We start from the raw sequence: 26,844 nt of genomic DNA, 5'->3' as shown, positions 1-26,844 counted from the left end.
GACCTGATGGAGGATCTGGACCTGATCAGGGGTCTGGTGGGTCTGGACCTGATCAGGGGTCTGGTGGGTCTGGACCTGATATTGGGTCTTGACCTGATGGAGGATCTGGACCTGATCAGGGGTCTGGTGGGTCTGGACCTGATCAGGGGTCTGGACCTTATCAGGGGTCTGGTGGGTCTGGACCTGATATTGGGTCTTGACCTGAGGGGGGGGGATCTGGACTTGATGGAGTGTCTGGACCTTATGGGTGGTCTGGAGCTGATCAGGGGTCTGGTGGGTCTGGACCTGATGGGGGGTCTGGTGGGTCTGGACCTGATTGGGGGTCTGGTGGGTCTGGAGCTGATGGGGGGTCTGGTGGGTCTGGACCTGATGGGGGGTCTGGTGGGTCTGGACCTGATGGGGGGTCTGGTGGGTCTGGACCTGATGGGGGGTCTGGTGGGTCTGGACCTGATGGGGGGTCTGCTGGGTCTGGACCTGATATTGGTTCTTGACCTCCACTAGGAGGCTCTGAGTAAGATCCGACTCCGCGGGAGCAGGAAGAAGGTGGCGATCGTGGAGCCTGACGTAATCGCGTCCAACGGGATGATCCACCTGATCAACAAACTGATTGAGAACATTCCGCCCACCGTGGACAGCGATACGCAGGTACGTGTGTGTCTGTGTGTGTGTGTGTGTCTGTGTGTGTGTGTGTGTGTGTGTGTGCGTGTGCGTGCATGCGTTGGTGTTTGTTATTGAAAATTCACCAAGAGTGTGTATTTCCCAACAGGAGAATCTGATGAAGGTTATTTCCGACTATGGAAAGTTTTCCAAGTTCAAGAGTTTATTAGAGGTTTGTGTTTTTATCGCTTTCATTTTCTCCACATCACAGTCTGAACTTATTACTGTAGCTTTAAGTAATACAGTTAATAGTCTGAACATTTTACTGTTGCTTTAAATGATACAGATAATAGGCTGAACTTGTTACTGTATCTTTAAATAATACAGATAATAGGCTGAACTTGTTACTATCGCTTTAAATAATACAGATAATAGTCTGAACTTGTTACTGTATCTTTAAATAATACAGATAATAGGCTGTCTCTCTAAAGGTCATGCCGGAACTTTAGTTTTATTTGTTATGCAGGGAAATTTGAGGAAATTGCTGCATGAGTGAAAACGACTTAGGAGTTATGAACTTTAGTATTAGTAAAGGGATTCAGTGAGTTGTTCTCACCAGATGTTAAAACCACTATACTAGTCTTCATATTACCATCTAATTATATCTTCAGCATTTATATGATAAATATTGCATCATATAAAGTGTGTGTTGCAAGACAATGTACATCTGTAGTTCAGATATTGTATTCTTTGTGTCCTCCTGCCTCGGGTGCAGAAAGCCAACCTGTCCCCCCTCATGGACTCCCCTGGTCCCCACACCGTGTTCGTACCAACCAACAACGCCTTCAGTGCCATGGAGGAGGGACAGCTAGAGTACCTCACCACTGATGAGGTAAGGGGATGTCCTCCAGTTTCATACCTCCCTGCCCTGTAGGGCCACACTGTATAGGGGCGGAAGCAGCTCAGGAGGTAGAGCGGGTTGGCAAGGTTGCTAGTTCGATTCCCCGGCTCCTCCTAGCGGAGTGTCGAGGTGTCCCTGAGCAAGACACCTCACCCTAATTGGTCAGAGCTGGCTATCGCCTTGCATGTCTGACGCCGCCGTCGGTGTGCGAATGTGTGCATGAATGGGGGAAGGTTAAGCAATATTATAAAGCGCTTTGGAAGTCCAATGGTTACAAAAAAGCGCAATATAAACACAGTCCATTTACCACTTACCATATAGCCCACTGCATCTGCACCTGTATGGCCACACGGTGTAACTCTCTGCACCTGAAGGGCCACACTGTATTACTCTCTGCACCTGTATGGCCACACTGTATTACTCTCTGCACCTGTATGGCCACACTGTATTACTCTCTTCACGTGCAGGGCCACGGCAAGTTAGTGGAGCTGGTGCGGAACCACGTGGTGGAGTCCTCAAGGGTGAGGAGCCTGACCTTCTCACACCAGACATGATCTTCTACATATCTTCTCGACTCTATATCTAACCTTTAAGTCCTGTTTTGAAGCTCGAGGTCTACAACGTGGTGTCCGGCCCCAGAGCTTCCTCCATGGCCAATCAGGTTCTGTTATTCAACGTGTCGGAGAACGTGAGTGAAGAAGAAGTTGATCTTCGAACCCTGATCCGTATTCTCTGTGTCCCATCTCATCTGACACCCGTTCTGATCCTTCCCCCGCTGTGTGACCGGTTCCCAGGGCCGGGTCTCGGTGAACGGGATGGCTGTCCTGGAGGCGGACGTGGAGACCAGGAACGGCCAGCTGTACTCCCTGGACGGGGTGCTGATCCCAGCCTCCATCCTGCCTATTCTCCCCCACCGCTGTGACGTGTCGGAGACCAGGCTGGTGGAGGTGGGGCTCTGCAGACTACAGCGGCTCTGTGGTTGTACTGAACATCTCCGCTGTTCACTCTTGTTCTCCGGCTCCAGTGCTGTTCACTCTCGTTCCACAGCTCCAGTACTGTTCTCTCTTGTTCTCCGGCTCCAGTGCTCTTCACTCTCGTTCTCGTTCTCCAGTACTGTTCACTCTAGTTATCCGGCTCCGGTGCTGTTCACTCTCGTTCTCCAGTGCTGTTCACTCTCGTTCTCCAGTGCTGTTCACTCTAGTTATCCGGCTCCGGTGCTGTTCACTCTCGTTCTCCAGTGCTGTTCACTCTCGTTCTCCGGCTCCAGTGCTGTTCACTCCAGTTCTCCGGCTCCAGTGCTGTCCACTCTCGTTCTCCAGTGCTGTTCACTTACTTTTCCGGCTCCAGTGCTGTTCACTCTTGTTCTCCAGTGCTGTTCACTTCGTTCTCCAGCTCCAGTGCTGTTCACTCTTGTTCTCCAGTTCTGTTCACTCTCGTTCTCAGGCTCCAGTGCGGTTCACTCTCGTTCTCCAGTTCTGTTCACTCTCGTTCTCAGGCTCCAGTGCTGTTCACTCTCGTTCTCCAGTGCTGTTCACTCTCGTTCTCCGGCTCCAGTGCTGTTCACTCTCGTTCTCCAGTTCTATTGACTTCGTTCTCCGCCTCCAGTTTTGCTCACGCCCGTTCTCCGGCTCCAGTTCTATTCACTTTGTTCTCCGGCTCCAGTGCTGTTCACTCTCGTTCCAGCTTGCTACACCCGTTCTAAGATGGGCTTCCAGCTCCACCGAGCTGTTCCCTTCACAGATAGGAGGGGTACAAACATGGCGTTCCATGACACAGACCAACCCTGTCCTCCTCCACTCTGTGTTTCTCTCCAGGGCAAGTGTGGGAGCTGCACCAGACCATCTCTTTTACAATGTCCGTCTGGAGATAACTTGGTAAGGTCACAGCCCGGACGTGGATTCATCTTTTAAAGCGTTCATCTAAGTGCTCCGGGCCTATGAGGGTGGTGTCAGATAAGGTCTTGTTATTATCATGAGGTTTTTATTGTTGGAAGTATTATTATGTTTTCATGATAAATCACACCATTTATTAAAATGTTTATTGACTAAATGATTTAAAATGTTTGCCTGGATGTGTATCAATTATTGCACCCATTGCACTCCTAACCATAGGAAATACCTTTGGTATAGCCTAGCACTAGCGGGCTAGGCTCAGCGGACGCTCTGTGGTGCTGCTAGGCTAATAGGCTAACTCTATAGGCTAACTCTCTAGGCTAATAACATAATTCTATAGATTAACTCTATAAGCTAACAAGTTAACTCTAAAGTCTAACTCTCTAGGCCAAGAAGTTATTTAAATAGGCTAACTATAGACTCACTCTATAGTCTAACTCTAATGTCTAACTCTACATGCTCAAATGTGTGTGTATGTCATCCAGGTTTTGACCTTCGGCTGCATCTACCAAATCAACCTCATCTCGAGGAACAATATGACACTCAGCATAAGAGGCTGCGCTCCGCGCTGCAACACCACCACCGTCCGGGTAAACACATGCCAGTATTAGGATTAAACACTTCATTGGATAACATGACGGCTGCAAGCTCTACATTAGCTTAGTGCTACATTAGCTTCGGGCTACATTAGCTTAGCGTTACATTAGCTTAGTGCTGCATTAGCATAGGGCTACATTAGCTTAGCGCTACATTAGCTTGGTGCTTCACTAGCTTGGGCTACAGTAGCTTAGGGCTACATTAGCTTAACGCTACATTAGCTTAGCGCTGCATTAGCACCAACCCTCCGGTTTCCTCCCTGTGGCCGAGAAGCGGGCCTGCTGTCCGGGGTTCTACTCAGCAGACTGCCGTCCCTGTCCAGGAGGCTTCCAGAACCCCTGCTCCGGACACGGCCAGGTCAGAGCACACGCATGCACACACAAACACGCTTACACTCACACATGCACACACGCATGCACACACACGCCGACACACATTCACACACACGCATGTGAGCAGCGTTGAGTCAGTTTGTGTGTGCGTGTGTGTATGTTCATGTGAGCGATGTGTTTGTGTGTTCATGTGAGCAGTGTGTGTGCATTCATATGAGCAGTGTGTGTGTGTAAACCTTCCTATGTGTGTCCTCAGTAAGTTTGTGTGTGTGTTTGTTACCCTCTCTGTGTCCTCAGTTTGTGTGTCTGTGTGTGTGTCAGTGCAACCCTCTCTGTGTCCTCAGTAGATGTGTGTGTGTTTGTGTGTGTGTGTGTGTGTTTGTGAAACCCTCCCTGTGTCCTCAGTAGGTGTGTGTGTGTGTGTGTGTGTGTGTGTGTGTGTAACCCTCCCTGTGTCCTCAGTAGGTGTGTGTGTGTGTGTGTGTGTGTGTGTGTGTGTGTGTGTGTGTGTGTTTGTGTGTGTGTGCGTGTGTGGCTGTGTGTCTCAATTCAGGGGACACATCCTTCGAAGGAAGCGGTCTATGAAGGTGTGGCCTTCGTAGACCGTGAAGGCCGGACCGAAGGACGAACAAACGTTCTTAAATGAAACGGTCTGGCCTACGGAGCATTTCAAGTTTGCGTAACAAGCCGAACACCCTTTACCTTGCGTGACGACCCGCCGCTCCTGTCACCTAGCAACCCTGACGGCGGAGGAGAAATATGGAGCCGTTATATAATAATTATGTAAATTATAACGTTAATTTGTTTAACGTTATATGGCTCGTGTTAATGTCATTGAACTTTGACAATAAAGTTACAAATTTAAAATAGTCCCAACTTTATTTGAATGTAACAAAAATATTTTGTGTAATTTTCTGCAACTGCCGCTTCCGCTCTCTCCGACGCCATTTCTGAAAAAAATCCAACGCGCAATGAATCTTGGGATACTCTGGGCCGTAAAGGATCCAGCCGGTGGATCCTTTAAATCCGGTTAAAGAAGGCTGCATTTGTCGGCCGCATTTGAAGGACCCTTCGAAATGGGACAGCCTTGACGCGTCGCAGTGACGCAATCGGCCGTCGAATGCAGCCTTCGAAGGATGCGTCCCCTGAATTGAGACACAGCCTATGTGTGTAACTCTCCCTGTGTCCCCAGTGTGAATGTCCTCATTGTGTGTGTGTCTGTGTGTGTGTGTAACCCTCCCTGTGTCCCCAGTGTGTGTCCTCAGTGTGTGTGTGTGTGTGTGTGTAACCCTGCCTGTGTCCCCAGTGTGTGTCCTCAGTGTGTGTATGTGCGTGTGTGTAACCATCCCTGTGTCCCCAGTGTGTGTCCTCAGTGTGTGTATGTGTGTGTGTAACCCTCCCTGTGTCCCCAGTGCATGGAGGGTCTGGCGGGTAACGGGACGTGTGTCTGCAGGCCGGGCTTCAGAGGGTCCCGCTGTCATTACTGCACCCTCTCAAACAAGTGCGGCCCGGGCTGCAGCAGAAGTAAGTGACCGGTCGCCCCCTGGGGACACACACTGCAGCCACGCATCGACTGGGAGTCACTCACATGAATCCACTCATTCACCTACTGGGAGTCAAATACATGAATCCACTCATTCACCTACTGGGAGTCACTCACATCATCCATTCATTCACCTACCAGGAGTCACTCACATCATCCATTCATTCATTCATTCATCATCCATGCATTCATCAACTTGGAGTCGCTCAATTCATCCATTTATTCACCTACAAGGAGTCACTTACCCCCATCCACTCATTCACCTACTGGGAGTCACTCAAATTCATCCATTCATTCAGCTACTAGGAGTCACTCACATTCATCCATTTATTTATTATCCACTCATTCACCTACCTTCACACGTCGTTACACATTTTCAACATAATTTGTTCACAACACATTCAAAAATGAATGAATTCATAAATCAAGCAATAGGCATTAATTAAGTCATTATTCACCATCTAGCCTTTGGTCGCCCCAACTGTACTCATAGTGCAGCTTAGCGTAAGAGTACAGGGAACAGGGAATGTGTGTTGTGTACAGGGAATGGGTTAGCCTAGCGATTGTTAGTGCTTGGCAAATGGTTCTATGAACATCCTTACTGCACCGACAGCGATATATTGTCGTCTCTATGTACTTATTGTAAATCATTTTGGATCAAAGCGTCTGCTAAAGGCCCTCTATGTTCACGTCCTGCCCCCTCTGCCCCAGCCTGCCCCTGCCTCCAGGGTACCTGTGACAACCGGCCCGACTCCGACGGCCGCTGCCGCCCGGACTCCTGCCTGCCCGGCTACACAGGGGCCCACTGCGAGAGACACACGCAGGCCTGCGGACCCAACGTCCACTTCTGCCACGCCAACGCCGACTGTGACTTCAGCCAGGGGCCGGCCCGGTAGGTGGAGCTGCCTCCTCGCGGACGGAGCGTTTATCGGTTGATTAATGACCCATGAACCAAGAGGTGGAGGTGACCCTGTCACGTGGTCACCCCCCGCCCTGGAGTCAGGACCTGAATAAGACGCTAGAGAGTAGACTACAGGACACATGTTGACCCTGATTTGACACTGTGAACACGTTTAGAATGAACCTTAAAACATTCCTATTAAGCTCAGCATTCTCTTAATCCGTTTAATTTTTTAATTCATTCTTATTTTTTTTAAATTGTTTCGTTAAGCACCTTGCGTTGCAATTTTGCACGAAAGGCGCAATATAAATAAAGTTTGGTGTTATACAAACAGCTATAATGAACCGTTATTAACAGTTATTCGCCAAAGTCAAAGTGAATATCCACGGAGCCTGAGGTGAATAATTGTTTTAGTATGCTACACGTGAACACTCCAAAATTAAACAAGCTAACACTTTTTGCCGGGATTTATTCGTTTTTATTAGCGGTTTATTTGTTTTCATTAGCGTGACAAGACGACCGTCGATGAAAACAATATCCCGAGTTTGAGATCTCAATCATGGGATATTGCCCAATATCCCGAGATAGCGAACCAATCAAATTGCGCCGTCTTAGGAGGTTCACGGGTAGAATATACCAAAGAGGCATATTATCTGTAATGTAATGCCTATGATCCTCCAACAGATGACTCCTAATACAAACAAACCCGATCCTTCTACTGCTCCGGGGGTTCGGGGGGTAGAGAGTCTATCCTGTGAATATGAATCTGCTGTTGCTTCTCGCAGGTGTGTCTGCAAGCCCGGTTACCAGGGCGACGGGATCATGTGTGTGGAACGAGACCCGTGTGCCGCCCCATCAAGAGGAGGCTGCGGCAGAAATGTATGTCAACATTAACATGTACTACTGAGTGAACGTCAACATTTGCTACGGAGTGAACGTCAACATGTACTACTGAGTGAACGTCAACATTTGCTACGGAGTGAACGTCAACATGTACTACTGAGTGAACGTCAACATTTACTACTGAGTGAACATTGACATGAACTACTGAGTGAACATTATAGCAGTCAGAATACTTCTTGCGGGAAAGAGGTTAAGTGAACTCATAAGAACAGAACTACGTGAATTTGAGGCTCATTCACTCTCTCACTCTTTCACTCTCTCACTCCCCCACTCTCTCACTCCCTCCTCACTGAAGGCCAAGTGCATAAAGACGGGCCCCAAAACACACGTCTGCCAGTGTCTGAAGGGCTGGGCCATGGACCAGGACGAGTGCCAGCCAATCAATGACTGCAACGGCCCTGGCAGAGGAGGTTGCCACGGAAATGCTTCCTGCATCTACATCGGTCCCGGCCAGGTCAGGATGGGAGACGAGGCCTCCAGTCTCAGGAATCACATCTCAGATCGGTCATCTAGATGAACAGCTTTGGGTTCATGGTCTAAAGTCAGAACCCAGATCAGGGTCAACAGGGCCTTTCTTTGTCTTTTGCTTCATATTTGAACTTGACCGAACACGGCGCTGGAGGCGGGGGTCCCGAAAACGTGTGATTGGCTGACAGCGATCACAAACTCGGCCAACAGTAGTAAACTGTAAAAATTGTCTGTAAAGGTTTCAAATCAACCCCCTGAAGACTTCAAATACTTAAAATCCCCTTCTGAATGGTTCATCACTCACTGCTCGACCACAGTAGGACTGCTTGATTAGAGGTTTTTTCTATAACACAGTAGGACTGCTGGGTCAGAGGTTCTGCTGTAACCCAGTAGGACTGCTGGATCAGAGGTTCTACTGTAACACAGTACGACTGCTGGATCAGAGGTTCTACTGTAACACAGTACGACTGCTGGATCAGAGGTTCTACTGTAACACAGTACGAACTGCTGGATCAGTTCTGCTGTAACACAGTACGACTGCTGGATCAGTTCTGCTGTAACACAGTACGACTGCTGGATCAGAGGTTCTACTGTAACACAGTACGACTGCTGGATCAGTTCTGCTGTAACACAGTACCTGGATCAGAGGTTCTGCCGTAACACAGTACCACTGATGGATCAGTTCTGCTGTAACACAGTACGACTGCTGGATCAGAGGTTCTACTGTAACAAAGTACGACTGCTGGATCAGAGGTTCTACTGTAACAAAGTAGGACTGCAACAACGCTATCTGTAGGAATATATCCATACAATAAATATGCAATCATTTATCCATTATTAATTTAGCTTTCTGACTTCCTAGAGTGACTGCATGTGTAAGACGGGTTACCAAGGAAACGGCATAGACTGTGAACCGGCCAACCTGTGTGTATTCCAGAATGGACGAGGTTGTCATTATCAAGTGAGTGAACCAACACTACATGAACTCTATCAGCCATAATCGATCAGTGCACACCACATTATGAATCTGTATCATTTAAAGCTACAGTAACAGGTTTAAACTATTATCTGTATCATTTAAAGCTGAAGTAACAAGTTCAGACTATTATCTGTATCATTTACAGATAGTAAGAGGTATGTACTTTAAAGCTATAGTACAAGTGTTGTGAATTAGCACTTGTGCTGAAACACTTCAACAATGCATCTGGTCTGTCCAATGTAATTGCTATGTCCATATCAAATAAACAGTAAGAGGTTCAGACTTTGAATCTGTGCTTTAAAGCTAAAGTAAGTCCTGAAGTTGATTTTTATGTGACTGCAGGCCACATGCCAGTTTGTCTCTGGCCAGTGGGGATGTGTCTGTGAGGATGGATACGCTGGCGACGGAGAAGTTTGCTACGGCACGGTGGACCAGGTCAGACCACGATCAGATTATCGTTACAAAACATGACCACCACCACTTCCGTCAGGTGATATTAAACCCTCTTTCTCTGCTTGGTGCCAGGAGCTGATCGCTATTCCAGACGCCTTAGAGTTCCTCTCATGGGTGACAGTGAGTGACCCGTTCCTTCATCCACACTCACTACTCACTTTGTACTTCCAACAGCTTAATTTGACTTGACCTCTGTTGTTCTTGTTATCCTACCGCTACGTCCGTCCCTCATGGCCCTGAGCCTCCTCTGCTGGGTTCCCTCTCCAGGGTTCCTTCTCCTGGGTTCTCCCTCTCCTTGGTTCCTTCTCCTGGGTTCCTTCTCCTGGGTTCTCCTTCTCCTTGGTTCCTTCTCCTGGGTTCCTTCTCCATGGTTCCCTCTCCTTGGGACCTTCTCCTGGGTTCCCTCTCTCCTGGTTTCTCTCCTTGGTTCCTTCTCCTGGGTTCTCCTTCTCCTTGGTTCCTTCTCCTGGGTTCCTTCTCCAGGGTTCCCTCTCTCCTGGTTTCTCTCCTTGGTTCCTTCTCCTGGGTTCTCCTTCTCCTTGGTTCCTTCTCCTGGGTTCCTTCTCCAGGGTTCTTCCTCCTGTGTTCCCTCTCCTGGGTTCCCTCTCCAGGGTTCCTTCTCCTCGGTTCTCCCTCTCCTTGGTTCCTTCTCCTGGGTTCCTTCTCCATGGTTCCCTCTCCTTGGTACCTTCTCCTGGGTTCCTTCTCCAGGGTTCCCTCTCTCCTGGTTTCTCTCCTTGGTTCCTTCTCCTGGGTTCTCCTTCTCCTTGGTTCCTTCTCCTGGGTTCCTTCTCCAGGGTTCCCTCTCTCCTGGTTTCTCTCCTTGGTTCCTTCTCCTGGGTTCTCCTTCTCCTTGGTTCCTTCTCCTGGGTTCCTTCTCCAGGGTTCTTCCTCCTGTGTTCCCTCTCCTGGGTTCCCTCTCCAGGGTTCCTTCTCCTCGGTTCTCCCTCTCCTTGGTTCCTTCTCCTGGGTTCCTTCTCCATGGTTCCCTCTCCTTGGTACCTTCTCCTGGGTTCCTTCTCCATGGTTCCCTCTCCTTGGTTCCTTCTCCTGGGTTCTCCTTCTCCTTGGTTCCTTCTCCTGGGTTCCTTCTCCATGGTTCCCTCTCCTTGGTACCTTCTCCATGGTTCCCTCTCCTTGGTACCTTCTCCTGGGTTCCTTCTCCAGGGTTCCCTCTCTCCTGGTTTCTCTCCTTGGTTCCTTCTCCTGGGTTCCTTCTCCAGGGTTCTTCCTCCTGTGTTCCCTCTCCTGAGTTCCCTCTCCAGGGTTCCTTCTCCTTGGTTCTCCCTCTCCTTGGTTCCTTCTCCTGGGTTCCTTCTCCAGGGTTCCCTCTCCTTGGTTCCTTCTCCAAGGTTTCCTTTTTAGGGTTCCCTCTCCTGGGCTCCCTCTCCTGGGTCCCTCTCCTAGGTACTCTCTCCTGGGTTCTCCCTCAGGTCCTGAGGAGGGCTGGGGTTGTGTAATGGGGGTTCTGTGAGGCCCACTGAGACTGGACCTGGGACCGAGGACTAGACTCATACAGCTGACGTTCCCCCCCCCCCCCCCCCCAGGCTGCAGATCTGGGCCAGTCTCTGTCGGAGCAGAACCTCACCCTCCTGGTGCCCACCTCCGCAGCCATCCAGAGCCTGGCTGCAGACGACAAGAGCTTCTGGACCACCAAGGGAAACCTTCCTAGCATGATCCGGTAAGACCAGTCGGAGGATTTCCATCCCGAGTGCGTCTTCAGGCCTGATATCTGCCGTGTCGGATTTCCTGACAGGAGTGAAATAAATGTAATGTCCGCAGCACTGCTTAAGCCCCCATATGAATTTATAAAAAAAACAAAAACGATCGGGTCTTCTTCAGGCAAATGGTGAGGTCATATAATCAGCTGAGCCACAATGTGACCAATGTCAGCTGTGTTAACAAAGACTAAATGGCCTGATTGCTCCACCGATGACACAATTGAGAGTACCATTATTTTTTCAGTTTTTACAAACATAAAAAAATAAAAAAAATCATAAAAAGGGCATCCAAAAAACCAACAACCCTCAATAGATACCTTACACGTTGTTATCATGATTCCTGACAGGAACCACGTGATCCAGGGGATTTACACGCTGTCTGGCCTCATGGCGTCCACCTCGCCGGTCACCTCCCTCCTCAACACCTCCCTCTCTGTGGGCGAGACCTCCCAGGCTGTGACCATAGGGGGGGCGGCAATCACACTGGCCAACGTGGCCGCCACCAACGGACTGATCCACGTCATCGATAAGGTACGCAGCCAGCGGGGGTCCAGCTCCACGGGGGGGGGCGTGTGTAACAGTGTATTGTACAACAAAATAGTACTTAGCATTCTGTAGCATCTTATCCTAGCTAGTGAGTTACGGCATATAGCAGACGCTTTTATCCAAAGGGACTTAGAATAAGTACATTTGTCAGGAGAAGAGAAACAACAATATATCGCTGTCGGTACAGTAGGGATGTTCATAGAACCAAGTTCCAAGCACTAACAATCACTAGGTTAGCCCATTCCCCGTATACAACAAAGATAGCTAAGATGCTACACAATGCTATGTGCTAATTTAGTGTGCAGGACGTACAGAGGAGCTGTGGGGGGGTGGGGGTTATGGGGGAGGCTATGCAGGGTCCTCTCCTGTACACACTGTCACATGTACACAGTGTGTGTGTCTGACGTGTTTCATGTGTCTGCAGGTTCTAGTCCCGGAGAGGACACACAGCCAGGGACTCCTGGAGCTGTTGAGACCCAAGTTCTCCCTGTTCCGGGCCGCCCTCATCGTACGTCGTCGTCCACCTCCTATGCACCTCATCCAGCGTCTCATTAATTTACTGGATATTAAACCTGCATGGGGCCAGTTGCCCCATCAGCACCCCCTAGTGGCCAGAGTTGTAGCGGCATCAGTATGTGGTCTGAGATGATCCGCTGGTTTGAGTAGGGTCCAGCTGCAGCCCCGGAGAACAACACCCTGGCCCGACAACAACAACCCAGGCGCAACGGAAGTACTCTGGTGTGACGGAAGTGATTCATTTTTTAAGATTTAAGTGTAGAGGTGGACCAGAGTCAAACGATTGAGAATTTTTTCCTGCAAACATGGGCTCTGCCTGGCCTCTTTCATTCCTGAGAAACCTTCTACTTTGTGGAGTAAAAAGCTGCACTGAGAAGCTCCAGATGTTCTCTGAGTCCTCTGTGTTTTCCCCAGATGTATCTGAGTCTTCTGTGTTCTCAAGATGTTCTCTGCCTCCTCTTCGTTCTCCAGATGTTCTCTGCCTCCTCTTTGTTCTCCAGATGTTATCTGACTCCTTTGTGTTCTCCGGATGTTCCTTGAGTCCTCTGCGTTCTTCTCCTCAGCAACACAATCTGACGGATGAGATCGAGCAGGCGGAGGAGTACACCATCTTCGCCCCGACAGACAGCGCTGTGAGAGACTACCTGCGCACAACGTCTGCCAATGTCCTGGTTAGTGTGTGTGTGTGTGTGTGTGTTCCTGATTGTTCTTGTGTGTTCTTGTGTGTGTGACTGTGTGTGACTGTGTTTGTTTGTGTGTGTGTGGGACTTTCTTTGTGTGTGTGTATGTGTGTGTGTGTGTGTGTGTGTTCGTGACTGTTCTTGTGTGTAACTGTGTTTGACTGTTTGTGCGTGTGTGTTTGTGTGACTTTGTGTGTGTGTCTGTGTGTGTGTATTTCTGTGTGTGTGTCTGTGGGGGTGCCTCGCACACGCATTGACCCTTTATCTTTAAATGCATTGTTCTGTTCTTTACTTTAGTCCAGACACCTTACCACTCATCAGCTCTGAGGAGTGTAACGTTGTGTCTGTCCTGCACAGTGTTGGGAAGGATACTTTTAAAATGTATCCAGTTACAGAATGCAGAATACATGCCCAAAAATTTAATATGTAACATATTCCGTTTCATCACTCAATCTGAGTATTGTATTCTGAATACTTGGATTACTTCCACATTGAATTGCATTTTATATGTGTAGGAATGCGGCATCAAATCCTGCTAACTAAACAGGCCTATTCTGGTGTGTTCTTCTGTTCAAACTGGCTGAATGTGAGAGGCCCAAGTCTCCCTGAAAGTGCACTATTTTATATAATTTGCTGTAGTGGAACAAAGACTATAAGGGTATGTTCATGCGAAAGATATTTGCTATTACATTAGAAAAAAAAACACTGAGCTAAGTGCATAGGCGTTGCCAATAAAATCGCCTTGAGAGAGAGAGAGAGAGAGAGAGAGAGAGAGAGAGAGAGAGAGAGAGAAAAAACACTGAGCTAAGTGCATAGGTGTTGCCAATAAGAGAGATCGTTCAATCATTGGACAAAAAGGTCTGGGGCGGCAGTGGACCGGTCGAACTCCTTCTCCCTCATCTTGGTGCTGCATGTGTTAAATGCATCTGCATTTTTATGTGTTTTCCAGCATACATTTTATGTGGGTGTCTGTCCAAATTCTCAGACGGTCCGACAATTTGCTACTAGTCTTGGAGCTAATCAAACAATAATTTGCATAATGCGCGCGGCTGAGCGGGTGCCTGTTACGTCCAAAGAGGCATATGCTTTGTAGAACTGGATCGGACCGAGGTGCGTTCGCTTTCACATCTCAAGCGAACCGTGCCAGGTTTTGTTTGGAAGCGAACCGAGACCAGCTGTTCAGGGAGGTCTCGGTCGGCTGATTTGGTTCAAATCGAAGTGAGGTGGTTGCATTAACACCAACGCAAACGTACCGAACCAAGGGACCAAACTCGTTCAGTACGCACTAAATTCTGTTGGTGTGAAAGCACGAATAAACTGCTGAAACAGAAGTATCGTCATGTAATCCATTGATTTCAACAATGTAACTGTATTATAAGTACCAACCATTTAAATTGTAACTGTAACGGAATACAGTTGGCTATAATTTGTATTCTGAATACGTAACGCCGGTACATGTACTCCCGTTACTCCCCAACACTGGTCCTGCAGGATGTGAACACCACACGCTACCACGTCCTGCTCCATGAGCGGCTCCTGAAGACAGAGCTGCAGGCCGCAGGGTATAAGAAGACTATGCTGGGGTTCTCCTACCTGCTGGCCATCTTCCCCAGAGATGGAAAGGTACCGTCCCGCTGGACTCCTCATCCTCACTGCATACATGGAACGCCTTCCTCTCCTCTGGCCAATCAAAGCCGTTGACCCTGCCTGGGATCAGTTCGCTGGCCAGGAGCAGGTAGGGTCAGGGGTCAGGTGTCAGGGGTCAGGGGTCATGCTCAGGGACACCTCCACACTCAGCCAGGATAGAACCAGCATCCCTCCAGTTGCTAGAGGAGCTACTCCTGACCTCCTGACCCTGTGACCTCCTGACCCCCCGACCTCCTCTCCTCCTGACCTCCTGCGCTCCCTTCTCCTCTCAGCTGATGGTGAACAGCGCCCAGCTGAACGTGTCCAACCTCCTGACGGCTAAAGGCGTGGTCCACGGCCTCGCCTCGGTGTTGGAGATCAACCGGAACCGCTGCGACACCGTGCGCGTCGTGGACCTGGTGGTGAGCCCAGCTTTCAAACGTCTCACACACCGGTTCCCTCGACCGGGCCACGACACTCCAACCGCCATGAGAAGAACACTGGACTAGGTTCCTCATCCTCACTGTACGTTCCCTCTTAGAAGACCAACTGCGTGAACTGTCATACCAGTCCCCGGTGCCCCCTCGGATACACCCCCCAGGTGAGAGTCCTTACACTTCTGACACATCGATCCCAAAGATCATCTTAACGAGTTAGCCTCAAACACTTTGATATCGTAATGAACCGTCTGTTGGTTTACAATGCAACCCAGGTCCGGTTCCTCCGAGGTTTTATTGTACATATTACATATGTTGTTCATCGCTGTCTGTCATCTGTCCCTGGCTGTCTCTCTGGCCGTGGGGAGATGTGGTCGGCCTCCGACACGCTGAGGGGCTGTCCTGTAAGCATGAAGCTAATATCTGAAGGCTATGGCGGAAGCTACAGAGATTTGAAGACAAACTCTCCTACTAAACCCTGTTCAATGACTGCGACAATATCTCTGTGTGATGGAGTAGTGTCTACACCGAAATTTACATTTAGGGCTTTTAGCAGACGCTTTTAGCCAAAATGACATACATGCATGCACACATTCACAGCGGAGTCAGGTTCAGGTTACTTTATTCGTACCCGTAGGTAAACTTGTGTTGCAGTTTAAAAGTGGGCTTCCGTCACACAGTTAGGACAACACATACACACAAACACAAATGGGACAGTTACATACAGTGGATAAAACAATTAAAGTCAACCGTGCAAGGTGACAGCCACCCTTTGGGGGTTAAGGTGAGGTGTTCAGGGACACCTCGAGACTCGGCTAGGAGGTGCCGGGGATCGTACTGACAACCTCCCGTTTACCAGTCAGCCTGCTCTACCACCTGAGCCGCTGCCGCCCGTGAAACACTACACAGAGCGGTCGAACAGGAGCTGCGTTCATGTCCCTCACCGATAGATGTTCCATCACCGTGTCAAAGGGTCCAAGGCAGCGTTGCTCCTTACTGATGGAATATGGATTTCTCTACTTGCAGAACACAAGGGAGAGACACTGCGGTCTGCTGCCGCAATTTCCAGGTCACTCCTGGCAGTACTACGGCTGCGAGAGCCTCTGTGGGAGAACCGTGGATGTGAGTGGCGAGGGACCGCATTCTCGGCTGGTTCCCCTGGCAACCGTCCAGCAGAACCCAAACACACCGGCCCCCGATGTTTCAACCACTGACAGATTCAGGCGATTATAATTAAGAATTAAGGAGAATATCGAAAGATTTTGGAAGTTGGACCCGCTTGAAGGTCAAGCTCTCCAGAAAGTTTTTTTTAAACACTGCATCGGTAGACAGATGTCGACGCTTGAATGTTCAGAGTTCCCCTGGATTTTGCATAGCCCCCCCAACCCCTCTTACACACTTATTGTATGGTATACATCCTGCCACTTAATGTACGCATTTATTGTATGTTGTCCGTCCTGGCATTTAAAAATAGTACTTAGCATTGTGTAGCGTCTTATCCTAGCTATCTTTGTTGCATACAGGGAAGTGTTTAGCCTGTCGATTGTTAGTGCTGGGCCCTTGGTTCTATAAACATCCTGTACCGACTGCGATAGATTGTTGTTTCTCTTTCTTCTGACAAATGTACTTATTGAAGGGCGCTCTGGATGAAAGCATGTAAATATAAATGTAAATGCCTACACCTGTTCCGGTTCCCCACTCTGGCCGGGGGGACAGATAGACATGCTCTCTTTTAGCATGTGGCTCACCATGAACAGAGAGACATGGTGAGCCACATCCTATCTATTAGCATGTGGCTCAGCATGAACAGAGTGACAACATGGCCGCCCGTCTGCCCGCAGGTGCCGCGCTGCTGCGCCGGGTTCTTTGGGCGGTACTGTGAGCCGTGTCCCGGGTACGACGGCCAGGTCTGCGCGGGTCAGGGGGCGTGCGATGACGGGACCAAAGGAACCGGGCGCTGCACCTGCCTTCAGTTCTTCAATGGAACCGCTTGTGAATCCTGTGTCGCAGGGAAGTACGGGGTTCACTGTGACCAAGGTACCACCATCACAATGTCTTGTTTTTTTAAACGATTTATGATGACCATATGCTCTGTAAGGTGACCTTGGGTGTCTTGAAAGGCGCCTCTAAATTAAATGTATTATTATTATTATTATTATTATTATTATTATTATTATTATCACTGAACCGCAAACAAAGCGGAAATGCAGAGAACCAGTAATACTACAGTGAAACACTTAAAGCTGCAGTGTGTACGTTTCCCTTTGGCAGCCTCTAGTGGCTTGACTTAGAACTACGGATACTTTAGCGTAACGTGGACCACAATCAACCGTTCTATAGAGAAAACAATGTTTTTAATGCCGTGAATAGCTTCAGTAGAAACGGTACTTGCAGCTTTGAGTAAACATGTACGTAAGTAAATTAAAGGAACAAATGTAAATGGCGAGAAGGAAAGTTATTGGACAGGAAAGGAAAGAAATCGCTGCATAACTTTTATCCACGCGGCTAGCTGTTGAATCGTATCTGGGGTCTTCTGATGCTGTTTCACTTCCTCTGCGTTCAAGGCTCCATGTATTCTGTCTCCACCTCCAGACTGCTTGTGTCAGAGCGGCCGATGCATGGACGGGCCCCTGGGGGACGGGACCTGCGTGTGCGAGGTCGGGTGGAAGGGAATCCACTGTGACGAAAGTATGATCACATTCGGTTAGCTAGTTGGGGTTAGCCTCTGCTGAAAGTCAAGTGAAAGTATGTGATTGATCGGTTAGCTCTCAGTGTTAGCCTCTGTTAGCAGCCGTCAGACCAGTGAAAGTATGTGATTGATCGGTTAGCTCTCAGTGTTAGCCTCTGTTAGCAGCCGTCAGACCAGTGAAAGTATGTGATTGATCGGTTAGCTCTCAGTGTTAGCCTCTGTTAGCAGCCGTCAGACCAGTGAAAGTATGTGATTGATCGGTTAGCTCTCAGTGTTAGCCTCTGTTAGCAGCCGTCAGACCAGTGAAAGTATGTGATTGCTCGGTTAGCCTCTGGTAGTGAAGGTGACCTTCATCTTTTGTCCCCAGAGGTGGACTCCGGCGCTGACGAGCTGTGTGGAGCGGCCAAGTGCCATACCAGTGCAAAGTAGGTGATGTCTCTCCAATGGATGTTAAGAGTCTTCAGATTGGTCGAAAAACCTAAACATGAGGCTCCTTGTTTTTTAAGTTGTATCACCAAGATGTCCCAGATGCAGTGTGTCTGTGCTGCTGGGTTTGAGGGCAACGGTACTGACTGCAGAGGTAAGGAATTTTTTAAAAGATGGAATGTATTCATGGTGGTAGGGTTAAAGAGCTATCATATATACTAGTATTAAAGGAGCTGTACATTAAAGAGCTATTATATATGCTTGTATTATTAAAAGAGCTATTGCATATACTAGTATTAAAGGAGCTGTACATGAAAAGAGCTATTGTATATACTAGTATTAAAGGAGCTGTACAATAAAATAGCTATTGTATATACTAGTATTCAAGGAGCTGTACATTAAAGAGCTATTTTATATACTAGTATTATTAGAGGTACTTACTTCACTCTTGACCCCATAAGGTAGGCCCCTTAATACCCCCTTAACGCCCCCTTAAACCTATTATATAGACTAGTATTATTGAAAGTGTAGTAGGTAACATTAAAGAGCGATTATATATACTAGTGTTATTAAAGGTGTCCCTGTACAGCTTTAGGCCGCGTTCACATCTAGCGTTTTTTTTAAATCTGCCAGCGCTTGTTTTACATTATATTCCTATGGAGCTGAGCGTTTTTGAAAAAAGTCACGGCCGTTTTTTTCTGCCATACGGAGCGTTGAAAAAAGTTCAACTTTGAGGAAGAAAGCGGAACTTTGACACTTCGTCACGAAGGAAACTCTCAACTGTCAAAGCAAGGAACAATGGCAGACAAATCACTCGGGAAAGTGCAGTTGGAGCGATTAATAGTTGTAGTTACAGAACATGTTGAGATCTACGACATGTCTAAAGGGCCTCAGCCTGGATGCATAGTAGGCGAGTAACGTCGGGTCTAGAATGGGTTTGTTGCTATAGGCGATAGAAAAAACGCTCTCGGCGCTTTTAGGGCAAAAAACGCTGCCAGCTTTTCTTTTTGCTGAAAAAACGGGCCGGCTCAACTTTTCCCTATTACAAAAAACGCTAGATGTGAACGCGGCCTTAGAATGCATGCCTACAGCACGTTCAAAGGTTGTATCAGCGATTCTGGATGCCCTGACTTCCGTTGCGAGATTCCAAACAAACAGAGCCATCTAGCCCCTCCCTCCCGTGTTTACAAAAATGATCATGGACGCGCATTTTCATGAACGTGCATGACCATGGACGCGCAACACATATATGGCGACACATTAGTGCCATAATTCACTAATGTGATAAAAGATGCATTCGGGCGTATTATATTATTCCACACGCGTAGATATTAACTGCGAGCGCGCAAATGATCTTTGCGCGCGCGCAAATTACCTCTGCGCGCGCAAAACAGCCTCTCGCTCGCGCAAATTACCTCAGCGCGCGCAAAACAGCCTCTCGCGCGTAACAGCCTCTCGCGAAAGATGTTTTTACGCTCGCTCGAATTTAATTTTGGCACTATGGGGGAGGGAACCAAGGCAGGGCGGGCTTTCCTATGATTGGCCGTTTCTGAAGCGCGATATTTGATGGACAGCCCTCCTCAGCCTTCCTCTCATTCAATTCTGAATTGTACAGTAAATGGCTGAAACGATAGTTACGTATTGTAACTCTGGATTCTATGAGTATAGGCGCAGCCTTTTAAGGCTATCGCTATTTGGGTTATCCCTAGGCGTGAGCCGTAGCACTGAAAAATGTGTAATCCCCGACCACCAACAGCGTGGGCCTCAATTACGTCCGCGTGCGGCGTGCCTCAACGACGTCCGCATTTCGCAGATATAGTCGGGCGCCGGCAGACGTTCTGCTCCCAATAAACAGCTTTTCTTCAGCTATTTAAAGGACAATGAGCCCGACACTTAAAAGGCTGCGCCTATACTCATAGAATCTGGAGTTACAATACGTAACTATCGTTTCAGCCATTTACTGTACAATTCAGAATTGAATGAGAGGAGGGCTGAGGAGGGCTGTCAATCAAATATCGCGCTTCAGAAACGGCCAATCATAGGAAATCCCGCCCTGCCTTGGTTCCCTCCCCCATAGTGCCAAAATTAAATTCGAGCGAGCGTAAAAACATCTTTCGCGAGAGGCTGTTAAGCGCGAGAGGCTGTTTTGCGCGCGCTGAGGTAATTTGCGCGCGCGAGAGGCTGTTTTGCGCAGGCAGAGGTAATTTGCGCGCACGCAGAGATCATTTGCGCGCTCGCAGTTAATATCTACGCGTGTGGAATAATATAATACGCCCGAATGCATCTTTTATCACATTAGTGAATTATGGCACTAATGTGTCGCCATACACATACGCTATGCCCAGGCTATGCCTGAGCATAGCCCAGGCATAGCCGTGCACGAGCGCGAAACACCACAACATCCACCCCTTGTCTGTGATTGGTTGGAACACTGTTTATTTTGATTTTGAGGTGTTGGTAGTATCATTTGTTTTTATGTGCGATCTCGGAGCCTAGGCTGCCTAGAGAGACGCGTTTTTTTGACAGCCTGCTTATGGGACGGGCAGCTAGCGGATCGTGAGGAAAAAGCAGATGAATGTGATACTTTATGTTTCAATCAGAATCATTGATACAACCTTTAAGTTCAGACTCGGCCCCTGTAGGACAGCATTAGAACGTGGGCTTGGTCCTGCTGGGTTGTGGTCTTGATGAGTCCTCGTGTCGCCCCGGGTCCTGTCTGCAGCGATAGACCCCTGCAGGGGGGCCAACGGTCACTGCAGCCCCCATGCACTGTGCAAGCGGACCCAGCCAGGCCGGAGGGACTGCCTGTGTCTGCCCGGGTACCAGGGGGACGGTCTGGTCTGCTTGGGTAAGCATCCAGATCGAAGCGCAAAGCTTTAATAGTTTCTGAGGTATGACAGAACACAAGATTACGCGACAAGCACCATCAATGTAATGTTTGCGGAATGGTGCAAAGATAAGTAAGTAAATATGAAGACAAAAATAAACAAATGGAGGTCTTTTCCTTTATTTTCAATACAAATTGTTTTCTGCATTGTGGAAAAAAATTGAATTCATAACCCATTTAGATTTTTGGGATTTTTTGCATTTATATAACAACAATATATTTGAAATAAGATGATTAGAAGATGACCATTAAAAGATAGTATTGATCATTCTATATCATACACATACTGTATATGTGTAGGTTCTAGACTTAACATACACATATATGTGTATGTATGGAGGCTAACCCTAAGCCTCCCTTTTGTGTTTGTGTCAGAGATCGACACGTGTGCCCAAGGAACCGTCCACTGCCACACGAACGCAGACTGTATTCACTCTGGACCCAACAAGGTAGGCCCCCTTACGCCCCCTTAAACCAGACTGCATTCACTCTGGACCCAACAAGGTAGGCCCCCTTACGCCCCCTTAAACCAGACTGTATTCACTCTGGACCCAACAAGGTAGGCCCCTTAACGCCCCCTTAAACCAGACTGTATTCACTCTGGACCCAACAAGGTAGGCCCCTTTACGCCCCCTTAAACCAGACTGCATTCACTCTGGACCCAACAAGGTAGGCCCCTTTACGCCCCCTTAAACCAGACTGTATTCACTCTGGACCCAACAAGGTAGGCCCCCTTACGCCCCCTTAAACCAGACTGCATTCACTCTGGACCCAACAAGGTAGGCCCCCTTACGCCCCCTTAAACCAGACTGTATTCACTCTGGACCCAACAAGGTAGGCCCCTTTACGCCCCCTTAAACCAGACTGCATTCACTCTGGACCCAACAAGGTAGGCCCCCTTACGCCCCCTTAAACCAGACTGCATTCACTCTGGACCCAACAAGGTGGGCCCACTCAACACCCCCTTAACCAGACTCTATTCACTCTTGACCCCATTAGGTTGGCCCCTTAATACCCTCTTAACGCCCACTTTAACCAGACTGTATTCACTCTGGACCCGACAAGGTAGGACCCTTAACACCCCCTTAACGTCCCCTCCCTGCCCACTGTATTCACTCTGGACCCAACATGGCGGTTCCCCTTCCTGCCCCCCCTCCCACCCCTTAGTGCCACTCACAGCATATGGGCCTGCAAAGCATTACAGTTTTTTCATGCCTTATTGTTGTTCCATACGATCTAAGAACCTTTTTGGTAAAGGTCCTCGTGAAGAGACGGACGTTGTTTGACAGGCGACTGTTCCGATGGTTCCTCTCTCCACAGACGGTGTGCGTGTGTCAGCAGGGCTACTCGGGAGATGGACAGGTTTGCAAGATGATTGACCTGTGTCGCAAGGTAGGTGTACACATGCAAACAAACGTTGGAACTGCAGACTGTAGGGTCTGGACGCGACCCAGACCGATGACGCCAGGCCGTTGCTCCGACGCCGTTGACGCCAGGCCGTTGCTCCGACGCCGTTGACGCCAGGCCGTTGCTCCGACGTTGCAGGGAAACGGACAGTGCCATTTCAAGGCCAAGTGTAACACCACCGCTCCCGGCGTTCGAACCTGCACCTGTGCCCCTGGCTGGATGGGAGACGGAGTCGACTGCAAAGGAACCCTCAGAGAGGTGAGCGCGGAGGGCGGGCGGCGGCCCCGGAAGAGTTCTGGGGAAGTAGAGCGAGTGGACCCAAATGCTCGACACAGAGTGAGGCTGACACAGAGCGCAAATTAAAGGCTCTCTAATGAGAATCAACAGATATGTAAAGGCGGGACTTGGGGCTTGAAGGATGGCGAGTTGTCAGACAGGCGAGGGTTCGGCAACATCTTGTGTGAAACAACGATCTAGCGACGATTGTCTGGAGAACCGGGGTTGATATACCGGGTGTTTATGGAGGATTGCCGACAGGTGTGTAGAACACGGGAGATGAATGGATGAATAGACTGGCCCCCACTAGGTGGCAGTAGTGGCCGGCGTGACATGAAGCTCCAGAGACCAGGGGCCCTATTTTAACGGTCTGAAACGCAAGTGAGAAGCGCCAAGCGCAAGTAGCTTTGTGGGCGGTTCTATGGCGATTTTGCTATTTTACCGGCGCAAAAATGACTCTTGCACCCGGCGCAGATCTAAAAAGGGTTGGTCTGAAATAGCCTAATTATGCGTAGGTGTGGTTTGGGCGTAACGTGCAATAAACCAATGAGAGTGCCAGCTCCCATCCCCTTTAAGAGCCATGAGCACATTTGAATCTGACGAGTTGATATTTTGACAGCGTGTCTGCAGTCTCCGATGAGACAAATGCACATGTATTGCAAACTTCAAATGGCCTAATTCACATATGGAACTTCAGAAATAGAGTCCTCAAACAAATTTCGGCAAAGAAAACTTAACACACATTATGATATACGGTAATTGTGGTTCTACTTAAGGATATATACAATACATTATAAACATTGTTTCTTATCAGTATTTTATGCATTATCGTTATCGACTTGTTTTCCTAATATGCATGTGTCCCCCCGTTAATATATGTTACAGATATACAAATGAAGCTTGGCTCTTTCTTCTGCAACACATTTATTTCCTGTTGGAAATATAAACAATTTACATTAGAGATGCGCTCTCTTTAGCGTAGCATAGGCCTACATTCATTTGCGATACTTCGTGTACTGTCCTACTTCTGCGCTACCGTGGTGTCAGTCACCGATGCCCAGCCACCTGTAAGGCATAGAGCGCCCTCTGCTGGTGAATACGAGTTCGTCCAGCCAATAATGTAACACTTTCAAAATACCTTGTGATAAGACAGAACCTGTGTTTAGCTTGTTGACTTTGGCATAAATATTGAAGGGGGGGGGGGGGGGAATAATCCTATGTCTTTTAATACATAGTGCCACATATACATTGCCATGGACTGTATTATGTGTTACGTGTTTAGTTTGCGTGTGTTTAAACAGATGGACGCACACACGCACGCGCGCATTCATAAATAATTTTACACATACACACACGCGCGTCCGCATTCATTCATTCTTTTTAACACTCACTCGCGGTAAAATAATGTTTTCTCATGATGAAATACTCATCAATCCTAAAAGTTATGGGCATGTACATGATGTCTGTGTCAAGAAAATAAGTATGCTGTATGGTGTTGGCAGATGCATTGATTTAAATGTACAACTTATTACCGCTGTATCAGCTTTTCTTTCCCAAATAATTTTCCAAGAATCTGTGGCTAGGTAGATGAGAGAAGCAAAGTCTATGCGCGAGGTGCACAAGCAACATTATGCATGCGCCCTGAAAATAGCATCTGACTTTAAACCAGGTATTTCCTGGTTTGTGGCGCAAGTGATTTCTGAAACTGCAAAATAGCACCAGGGAACGTTTGCGCCAGAACAAGCCTCCTCCTTTCGCCGAACCGCCCCTTGGGGCGCAAGATCATTCCCTAATTCACCGACGCGTGGCGCAGGAGGGAAAAGAACGCTCTGCGCCATTTGCAAACTAGCAACGACACATGCGCCAATGAGAAAGTCCATTGCGCCGGATGCAAGATAGGGCCCAAAGTGTTTTGAATGCGTTGGCTGACCTGTGATGTTCTGCTATCCACAGGAGCTGCTCAGGGAGGGCTCCCTTTCGTTCCTCATAAACATGATGGTAAGTGACGCTAAAACACAATCACCTCTTTGACAACAGACACCTCTATAACACACACCTCTATGATAACACACCCCTCTATAACACACACTTTTGATCACACACACACCTATGATAACACACACACCTCTATGAAAACACATATCTCTATAACACACACCTCTATTATAACACACACCTTTGATACCTGAGGAGCCTTACCTGAGGAAGACTGCTTCGTGTTCCCCAGAGGTACTTGCCCAAGTTCCGACTGAGCGGCCGCGGCCCATTCACCATCTTCGCCCCCAACACACTGATGTCCGCCGCTGGATTCAAAGTAGTAAGCACATAATAACCACCTCCTCCCGCACGTCAGTATCCTCCCGGATGTGTACTTCTGTGTCCGAAAGGATCACCTTACCAAGTTTCTCTCCTGCCAGATTAAAGCTCTGAGGGGCAGAGGGGTGCGTGACACGTCTGGAGGCTACATCCTCCAGAGCCACATAGTCATGGGCCACCTGCTCACCGCAAGCGACCTCGCCGTGCCCAGGAACCTTACCTCGCTGTCAGGGGAGGTTCTGACCACCGGGGGGTCTCAGGTAACACCTGCTCAGGTTCTGACCTCCGGATGATCTGGGGTTCTGATCACCTGGTCCCAGGTAACACCTGCTAAGGTTAAACCGGCTCAGGTTCTGACCACCTGGTCTCAGGTAACACCTGCTCAGGTTCTGTCTGTCTACACATCAGATCCACTTCTTCTGTTGTCTGGTGGAGGAGGTTCTGAGGTTCCTTCATCATTGCTTCCAAGCATAAGACATCTGAGACCTCTGAGACAGACCGACTACCATGCTAACAAACAATCAGAGACATGGAGACTGAGCCTAACCTAGCTTGGCGTCATCATCTTGTGTTTGCAGTATTAGGAATGTTAGGAACTGGTTGACGCTGGCGACACTGTTGGGATCTGTGGGAACAAGAACCCCTTATGGCCAAAGGTGTGGCCACAGAGAACGACACAGAGGTCGTTGAGGTTACCACTTTAAGTAGTGAGAAGTAAATGAGATCACATGTAGTCCCTGTATAAGTGGTAGTTATGTTTGTTTGCTTGAGAAGACATCCTCTGACGTCTCTCTCCCACCTTCACGTCTTCAGGGAAACATCCTGATCAACGACGCTAACGTGACCTACAGCGGCACGGCCTGCGTCAACGGCATCATCCACGAGATCGACTCCTTCCTGGTCTCACTCAGCGTGAAGAGAGAGAGCCACACGGCCTCACCTGTAAGTGCAACAGGAACACTCTGTCTGTTTGTCTGGAGGTCTGTTGGTCTGGAGGTCTGTTGGTCTGACTCTCTTCTCCCCTGAGCAGCTGAACCTGACGGATGTGGCGGGGCGTAACGGGTACAAGAGCTTCTACAAGCTGATGGAGGTGAGGTCCAGCGTTCTGGTTCCTCATGCGGTTTCAAACGGATCCTAGTCCCACTGGTTCACTTTAATAATAATGTGATGGACGGGTTCTTAAGTGAGGGATGGGTTCTGAATCGGTTCTTAAGTGATGGACGGGTTCTGAATCCTTTAAGTGAAGGACGGGTTCTTAAGTGGAGGACGGTCTCTGATCGGTTCTTAAGTGATGGACGGGTTCTTAATCAGTTCTTAAGTGACCGGGGGTTTTTAATTGTTCTTAAGTGACGGACGGGTTCTGAATCGGTTTTTAAGTGATGGACGGGTTCTGAATCGTTCTAAAGTGATGGACTGGTTCTGAATCTGCTCTTTGTCCCTACTAGGAGACGGGCGTGATGGACGGGCTGGGCGACGTCCCCCCCGTCACAGTCTTCCTGCCCTCCGACCGGGCGTGGTCCTCCTTGTCCCAGCAGCAGAGGGACTTCCTGTACGACCCGCACAACAGAGAACAGCTGCTGGAGTATGTCCGGTACCACGTGGTGCCCTACAGACAGGTAGGCCTCTCTCAGACCCCCTGGGGTAGTGGGGCCTTCCAGGACCTTACTGTAGGACCTGGTATAGTGGTTGTGTCTCCTTCCAGGACCTTACTGTATGATCCGGTGTAGTGGTTGTGTCTCCTTCCAGGACCT

The 26,844-nt window shown here is 48.7% G+C and overlaps 1 protein-coding gene across 1 annotated transcript in view; it reads left to right on the top strand.

The window, feature by feature from the left end:
* stab2 (stabilin 2) overlaps window positions 1–26,844 on the top strand; it is a 45,549-nt gene that overhangs the window by 7,930 nt on the left and 10,775 nt on the right. Inside the window, exons 13-50 of the mRNA XM_060048766.1 lie at window positions 502–645; window positions 767–829; window positions 1,373–1,489; window positions 1,966–2,019; window positions 2,106–2,186; window positions 2,293–2,445; window positions 3,313–3,372; window positions 3,876–3,980; window positions 4,261–4,344; window positions 5,732–5,843; window positions 6,574–6,754; window positions 7,549–7,642; window positions 7,962–8,120; window positions 8,997–9,095; window positions 9,456–9,548; window positions 9,639–9,686; window positions 11,114–11,247; window positions 11,635–11,818; window positions 12,258–12,341; window positions 12,913–13,020; window positions 14,521–14,652; window positions 14,949–15,077; window positions 15,197–15,256; window positions 16,119–16,214; window positions 16,934–17,129; window positions 17,685–17,780; window positions 18,149–18,206; window positions 18,288–18,361; window positions 20,930–21,055; window positions 21,470–21,543; window positions 22,415–22,486; window positions 22,640–22,759; window positions 24,731–24,775; window positions 25,005–25,094; window positions 25,195–25,353; window positions 25,907–26,035; window positions 26,124–26,183; window positions 26,539–26,709. Coding sequence (XP_059904749.1) covers window positions 502–645; window positions 767–829; window positions 1,373–1,489; window positions 1,966–2,019; window positions 2,106–2,186; window positions 2,293–2,445; window positions 3,313–3,372; window positions 3,876–3,980; window positions 4,261–4,344; window positions 5,732–5,843; window positions 6,574–6,754; window positions 7,549–7,642; window positions 7,962–8,120; window positions 8,997–9,095; window positions 9,456–9,548; window positions 9,639–9,686; window positions 11,114–11,247; window positions 11,635–11,818; window positions 12,258–12,341; window positions 12,913–13,020; window positions 14,521–14,652; window positions 14,949–15,077; window positions 15,197–15,256; window positions 16,119–16,214; window positions 16,934–17,129; window positions 17,685–17,780; window positions 18,149–18,206; window positions 18,288–18,361; window positions 20,930–21,055; window positions 21,470–21,543; window positions 22,415–22,486; window positions 22,640–22,759; window positions 24,731–24,775; window positions 25,005–25,094; window positions 25,195–25,353; window positions 25,907–26,035; window positions 26,124–26,183; window positions 26,539–26,709 — 4,044 coding nt within the window. The remainder of the gene's footprint in view (window positions 1–501; window positions 646–766; window positions 830–1,372; window positions 1,490–1,965; window positions 2,020–2,105; window positions 2,187–2,292; window positions 2,446–3,312; window positions 3,373–3,875; window positions 3,981–4,260; window positions 4,345–5,731; window positions 5,844–6,573; window positions 6,755–7,548; window positions 7,643–7,961; window positions 8,121–8,996; window positions 9,096–9,455; window positions 9,549–9,638; window positions 9,687–11,113; window positions 11,248–11,634; window positions 11,819–12,257; window positions 12,342–12,912; window positions 13,021–14,520; window positions 14,653–14,948; window positions 15,078–15,196; window positions 15,257–16,118; window positions 16,215–16,933; window positions 17,130–17,684; window positions 17,781–18,148; window positions 18,207–18,287; window positions 18,362–20,929; window positions 21,056–21,469; window positions 21,544–22,414; window positions 22,487–22,639; window positions 22,760–24,730; window positions 24,776–25,004; window positions 25,095–25,194; window positions 25,354–25,906; window positions 26,036–26,123; window positions 26,184–26,538; window positions 26,710–26,844) is intronic.

Source organism: Gadus macrocephalus, chromosome 4, assembly GCF_031168955.1.
Source record: "Gadus macrocephalus chromosome 4, ASM3116895v1".
Taxonomy (NCBI): domain Eukaryota; kingdom Metazoa; phylum Chordata; class Actinopteri; order Gadiformes; family Gadidae; genus Gadus; species Gadus macrocephalus.
Note: the sequence above shows the minus strand (reverse complement) of the source record. Positions and strands in the feature narration are given on the sequence as shown.